We start from the raw sequence: 7,591 nt of genomic DNA, 5'->3' as shown, positions 1-7,591 counted from the left end.
TGTTTTGTTAGTGTTGTTCTGATCAATGCGTATGTCAACTTTTGGCATTATTATTTTTAGAAGGAATCGGAATAGATAGTGGCGGTCACGTGGTGGCGTTCAGCGTTAAATTTTTGTTTCAATGTTATTGATTGATGGCCACTGTTTAATTTTTTTACAACTTTTTCGTTATAAACGAATTGTTTTGAAATGATGGAGAATACTTCTACGTATATTGCGAAGTTATTAATTGTTGTTTAAGTAAAATTGGTGATAAATATTTTAATCGAAAATAAGTTGGCTTTTCATCTTCCGTTGTCAGCAGCTGAAGCAAAGAAACAATGTTGTATTCAAACAAAACAACAGAAAAAGAAGCCGTGTATATATTTTATTACGTATTTGTATGTACATGCAGGTACATTTTGGCTTACCATTAAAAAAATGCACCGTTCGCGGCTAATGGGTACAAGAATTTGGACATTCTCAAAATATTGTTTAAATTATACTCAAGTATAATTAAAATTTAAAACACCTTTGCTGTATTAAATAAATTTATTTATGGTAAAGATATAAATATGTACAATATTATTTATTATCGTATATCTTAAATAGCCTCCTAATTTTTGGATTTACAAGTTATATACATAAATCTTAATTAAATATATAAAACTTTAAATTTGCTAAAATCATATTAAATTTTCATTGTTTTAAACATTTTTTAACAATAATTTTTGCGTTGAGTAATACAATCTATTATTCAAAACGTTTTTTTTGACGTACATGTTTTTGATTTTTTTCTAAAATAAATAAAATATATTCATTTGGCATTTTAATTTATTTTTTGTGTTCTACTTAATATTCATATTGTCTATGCTAATTTGATTGAATCATATTCAACTTTATTATAAAGTAACAAAATGTCAATATTTTTTTTTAATTCCCTTAAGATGTGTGATCAAATTAATATTTCTAATTAATAAACATATTTTTGCTTATTAATTTAAACATAAACATATTTGTTATGTTAATATTCGAATATATTCGATACGTGTAAATTAAAATTAGTAAAGATACTGACGATAATGTAGTAACCTAGAATTCGGTCGACGGATAGATAACTCAAAAGCCAAGTGATTTACGTAAATTTATACAGAAATAACCGAGGTTTTCTAGATATTAAAAAAAGGTGTTTAGTTAAAAAAAAAATACAACGTATTTTCTAGTCTCAGTGGTGAAAAAAACTAAAAGTTAATATCAAAGTTTTTAAAAAAATACTTAACGATTTGCTCCCTGACGGTATAAATTTGTCCTAGTGCAAAATAACTAAATATATTTTACATAACAAGAAATTAATTTGATGGAACTTATCACTGTCGGTACATGTTTGAACGTTTGTGAGTATTTGGGCCATTTTGAAGTAATTCATTCCAGAAAATGACTCCCAAAGATTAGTTTTTCTTAGAGCTGTGACCCGTTTGGTTGATAAAATGACTACACATTTACAAACTTTAGTATAAAAAATTATGAAAGCAAATGTATTCTTTCTGTTTAAAATATTTTTATTGTTCGAATATTTATCAAAAATATATATATATTGCAAACCTACGACGGTAGAAATTCATGCCATTTTTTTCTATAAATTTAATGGAGTTTTAAAAAACAAGAAAAACGTACTTAATCAGATTAAAGCTATAAATAACATAAAACTAACAGAAAAAGTTTGAAAACTCCAATAAAAATATGTTCAGGTCATCAATAATTTTGGTCAATTCTAAAAAACGTTTTGTTTATTGTCACTCTTGATTTAAAGGTGCCAATATGTACACTAAACGAAATATTATATTGATGGTCTTCAAATACTCAATTATATAATTTTATCAATTTAACAACATTATTTAAATTTTCTGTTCACCAAAAAATAAATATGTTTAATGAATTTTTAGTTCACTTTGTCTCTGCACATCAGCATTTGTCTTTGCATTTTAACACTGTTGAGCGCCAATTTTTACGAAAACAACATAACGTACGCACAAGTATCTGTCTCATCGAAGATCCATTGTCAGCTTTGCAACAATAAGGATTGTACTGTGGATGATTGCCGAGGGCTTGAACCCTGAACTTGGGATTGCTGTTGACACATTTCTCCTCGAAATCACCGCCATCTTGTCACCTGAAACAAAGACAGTCATGAGAATTGAAAATAAACACCAGCCGGATTAGAATGAATTATAACGGGACGGAGATTTACCATTATTTTCGGTAAAGTTAAGGCTTTTCTAAGGATATCATATTTTTTTTTAACTGGTGGTTCGAATCTCACTCAACCCCAACTTGATTCCCATTTTCTAATAGTAAGTTATTTACAAATCGTTGAAAATGGTCCTCAAAATGAAATATTTGGGTAAATCATAAAAAGGCAAATATGTCTTTTGTTAAACAAAAAAAAAACTAGTTTATCTTTTTCTTGAAGGATGATACTTTTTTTGAAAATGTATAAAAAGGTATGTTCAAATGATTTAAATGCCATCAAATAGCCTATAAAATATTACAATATACTTTAAAATATACCGTAGATATATAAAATATTTAAAACCAAAACAAAAAAGAAAAAAAAAAACATTTTTCCACAACAGGGTAAGAAAACAATAAAATTCTTACTATTTTAGTGTTTTAAACAATTATTAAAGGCATAATAAATGTAACCTATTATTTAAGAAAAATATCACAAAATTTGTGTGATTTCAGATGCATTTATTTTTTTTTAAATTAAAAATTCTAGTAATTTTCTTTAAAGCATTCCTGTTTAGCTACTTTTTTAAAATCCTTTATTTGTGTTTTGCATCAATACTTTGTCTTTACATGAAAGCAAATTAATGTAACTAAGTTTAGTCAAAATTTTAAGAGGCGTGGTCTGCCGGAAAAAAAGTAAGTTCATTTTTGTTACATAAAAGTTTTAAGTTTAGTTTTTATCGAAAATCCTTTCGAAAATGATTATTAAGATATATTATTATTTTTTATGGCTCAATATTGGAAGAACGGCGTTTAAAATTGGCAAAATCACATGATTTTCTTACTTTCTATCAGACTACGACCTTTACTCGAACTTTCTATCTCAAAATTCCATTTTCTTAAAAGTTTGAGTTGCCTTTTCCAGTATCATAGTACAAATATAGATACGTGTACTCGAATATTGTAAGCTCCCAATCATATTATGGGCAAATTTTATTTATTCTTAAATAACTGCGCTGCAAAATACCTTACACGCAGTGATAAAACACTGTAACTTCAAGATGAACACAACATTCTGAAGTTTAGACATTTGAAAAAATAAAAACATGCACACACTGTTAAATAATTCCTTTTCCATGACTCATAGAAAAAATGATTTAATAAAGGCCTGACGTAGTAAAATAAATTGAAAATCATAAATAAGCTTGACATACAACAACTTTCGCTTGCCGCTAAAAACCGACTGATTGAACAAATGTCTTCTTTTGTCTTTGTCTAGAATAGCGTTTCTGTTTTCCTTGTAATAAGTTCTATTCTCATGCCCTTTCTTGTACAGTAAAACAGATTTATCGCGGTATTGGTATCACTTTCATTCGTATAATTATTCTTCGCATAGTGAGGTAACATATTTTTTGTATAAAAATCTAGCACATTTATACAAATTTTACATTCAAAATCTAATGGGAAATTGTTTAAATAAATAATAGAAAAATATCAAGTTTTGTCTCGAAGTAACCAGTCTCAAAGATGTCGCGAAAGCGATGAAACCGGTCACTAGATATTCCAAATTTGTGGATTAAAGTATCACTCGTCTTTTATTTACATAATAAATTACAACAAACTACCATCAAGTATTTTCACATACCAACTTAAATGTTTACAGTTTAACCACCTTTAATATCAATATTTCACGTTTATTCTGCCAAGAATCGAACCCAGGACCTCAAACACGGTAGGCGAACGCGCCAACCACACACTTGAAGCGGGCTTACCTCTACTCAATGTATTTTTCAGGATTCTTACCCACAAGTAGCAACTTTAAAAAAATAAAAAAAATCATTGGCCAACTGGTGGAGGAGCTCCCCTTACAAAAAAATGTTTTTTTAAATATTTTTTTTAATGTTGACCTCAATAATGGTAAGCAAACGCACTAGCCACTACATTAGGAGACAGACTTATCTCCACTCGATTATCTTATTCAGGACTTTTACCTAAAAGCCGCCATCGAGTTGAAAACACTCATTGTGGGTTCTGGCTCTATTTCACACCGTGGACTATATTTTTATCCGTCTGCAAATTATTATTTGTTGGATGTCATTTTCATAAATAAGATGCGTAATTTTATCCTTTAGAAGAAAATAAAAATAAACTCGTTCCTACAAATATTTGATAGGTATTCTTAATTTAATTTAAAGTTGTATCACTCTAAAAAAAACCACCCAAACCTTTACGATCGTATGCGTAATATTACTTAGCGATTTCTTATGGCTAACTATTTCCCCGTTGCTTCTATGTAAAATCATAAACAATAAAAATTGTAAGTAATAATTCATGTATACCCTCACCACAAACTATTAAGGTTTAATATACGCGCAACCTTCCAAAGCGTAAGTGGATAATTTCATTTTTCGTGAAAACTGCCGGCCCTTTCAAAATTATCGTCTTATAGATCAAATGTTTCTTAAACCGTGTAAATCTGCATTTTGTTCTTTTAAAAGCTCTTAAAACAAAAAAACAGTTTTTTTTTATTAAAATTATTATCTAAAACACGCAACACAAAGAAATAGTTTTGTTTCAAGTTTTCAATAAAAAAAAAAATCCACAAAAAGAGACGATAAACATGATATTTTTTTTTAGGCTACGTATGATTAATTGTCTTCAACGGTTTAAAATACGCTTATTTTGAATTATCCGAAAACAAGACGTTTTCCTTTCTACAGGATAAACGGCATGTATTACGTTACATCGCCATACTTGTACGAATTTTTTGTTAGAAGCGCACTAGGTGGACATGACGTGTGATGTCAAAACGAAGCCGTGTTGTATGTGCTCGTTTTTTAACTCAAAAATTACAAAAATACATTTTAAAAAAAAAATATTGATAGTTACATAATTAGAATCGTAAAAATCCGTTGTGAATTTTTAACTTTATTAACAATTTCTGTGAATACCCTATAAAACTGTCTCAGACATAATTTTAGTTCAAAATTTATCGTAATACCACGGATTACAAAAATTTTGTATTTGTAGTTAGATACTGTCGATTGGTATTTAAATATACAAATATACAAAATATGTGAAACGAGAAAGATAATATTGAACTCCTTAAATCAATACATATATTGAACAAGGGTTGAAGTTTTCAAGGTCCTTTGTATTGTTTTTGTTGGTACTGAACACGAACATAATATTATTACAAAATTATTAGGCACGAACATAAATTCTCATCAAATCATTATTCTACGTGTTTAGTTACCTGCAAAAGTATACTATACAGGGATTTGAACTGTCGGTAGGGTCGCAGTGAGTCACATCTTGCTGGATGGTGTGATTCTATAAAATACTGCAAACGCCGGCAACACTACTGACTAGTCCAACTTGTTAGTGTTCACGTCGTCAACCCTGGACTGTGAGATCACACGCACAGTGATGTTAATCATAGCAGTATATACGTTTTTAAAAAGTAGCACTAAATTAAAAAAAATATATATAGGATAAATATTAATCAATTAATTACCAATTTTACCATGTCGTTTCTTACAAAAGCGGGTAAATTAAGTTTTATTGCATTTGTTGTGAAATAATTTTAAGCTAAAAAATCCATACTGTTGGATTTGAATTCATTTTATTACTATTTACAATTTGCTGATAAAAAACATATACAATAATGCCACCTCTATTGTACAGCTCCATGAACCAAGCAAAAAGTTCCGCATAAGAAGAGGAGTAAGACAGGGTGATACAATATCCCCAAAATTATTTACACTAGCTCTGGAAGATGTCTTCAAAACTCTTGACTGGAACGACAAGGGTATTAACATCAACGGCGAACTCATTAGCAATCTCAGATTCGCAGATGATATAGTCCTATTTGCTAAAGATGAGAAAGAACTCGAAAACATGATAAACGAAGTTAATACAGCATCCCTGAAAATAGGCTTGAAAATGAATGCTTCAAAAACTAAAGTTATGAGTGATGCAAACCAATCATGTAACATCTTAGTAAATGGAGAAATAATTGAAAAGATTGATAGTTATATATACTTAGGACATGAAATAAAGCTCGGCAAAGATAATCAAGAGGTAGAAATAGAAAGAAGGCGAGGTTTAGCATGGGCCGCCTTTGGTAAGCTCTCATATATCCTGAAATCTCCGAAGTATTCACATTACGTAAAGAAGAAACTTTTTGATGCTTGTGTTCTACCTGTACTGACATATGGCTGTGAAACTTTTGTGTTCACGAAAAAATTTTTACACAAATTATCAGTGACACAGAGAGCCATGGAAAGGAGAATGCTGGGTATTTCGTTGAGAGACAGAAAAACCAATACATGGATTAGAGCGAGAACAAAGATCGCCGATGTGGTCCATAGGGCTGCCAACCAGAAATGGAGCTGGGCTGGTCATATAGCCAGAATCACAGACTCTAGATGGACCAAAAAAGTCCTGGAATGGCGACCCAGAACGGGTAGAAGAAGTGTCGGCAGGCCTCAGAGAAGGTGGTCTGATGACATAAGACGAGTTGCAGGAAGTGGTTGGATGCGGTTGGCTCAGGATAGGGAAATATGGAGACTAAAGGGGGAGGCCTATGTTCAACATTGGACAAGAGACGGCTGATGATGATGATGATGATGATGACAATTTGCTGCATTTGATTATAAGAATACTACAAAAGCCTAAAAAACAAATAAGTTAGTCTTGTAATTTGATTCAACATTGTAATAAAATAAATTTTCTCACACGTGCAACATCCATAGATTGAAAACTTACAAAAGTTTCAAATAATTTTATCAGAAATCTAAAGAGTTGACGAAGAAAGCAATTTGGGAATTTGTGGCAATACATTATATTGTGAAAGACCAACTTGGTAAACACCAAATGTTAATTCTGAACAATGAAATCGGATGACAAATCCAGTGCACTCTGGAGTTCAACAAATTCACTAGACGACAAGAACAACGAATAGGACGCCGACGTTACGTATAAAAAGACCACGGGGCGTAGTTACATAGTAAAGTGTTTACGTAGGCACATCATCCAGTTCGATCAAGTTCTCACTTTCCTGTATTTCATATTCCATAATCTACAATATACTTTGAACATCAACATAGTTTCTTCTGTCACATCCAACTGGTGTTGGAATTTCCTTTACAACAACTAAGAAGAAAAAAAAGTGTATTTGAGTTTTAAAATGGTTTTTTGAATGAATGTGAAAGATTTAAATATTTTCTTGGAAAAAGAGTATTTTGAAAAAAACTTTATCATATATTTGCCATCTCGTTTAATGCATGTGGTGAGCCGTGGCACAAGTTTCTTTATGCCCTCCTCGAAGAACTCTGCCGCCAGCTATTTCTTCCACTTCAGAACTTTTTTCAGCACCTTC

At 30.6% G+C, this 7,591-nt stretch overlaps 1 protein-coding gene across 1 annotated transcript in view; it reads right to left on the bottom strand.

Annotated features, from left to right (window-relative positions):
* Positions 1-685: 685 nt before the first annotated feature.
* LOC148279007 (limbic system-associated membrane protein-like) overlaps positions 686-7,591 on the bottom strand; it is an 82,372-nt gene continuing 75,466 nt past the window's right edge. The window contains exon 7 of the mRNA XM_088230577.1: positions 686-2,149. Within this exon, the coding sequence (XP_088086703.1) occupies positions 2,022-2,149 (128 nt within the window). The 3' untranslated portion in view covers positions 686-2,021. The remainder of the gene's footprint in view (positions 2,150-7,591) is intronic.

The sequence above is a fragment of the Micrasema longulum genome, unplaced genomic scaffold, assembly GCF_059751315.1.
Source record: "Micrasema longulum isolate JH-2025_06_02 unplaced genomic scaffold, ASM5975131v1 h1tg000786l, whole genome shotgun sequence".
NCBI lineage: Eukaryota > Metazoa > Arthropoda > Insecta > Trichoptera > Brachycentridae > Micrasema > Micrasema longulum.
Note: the sequence above shows the minus strand (reverse complement) of the source record. Positions and strands in the feature narration are given on the sequence as shown.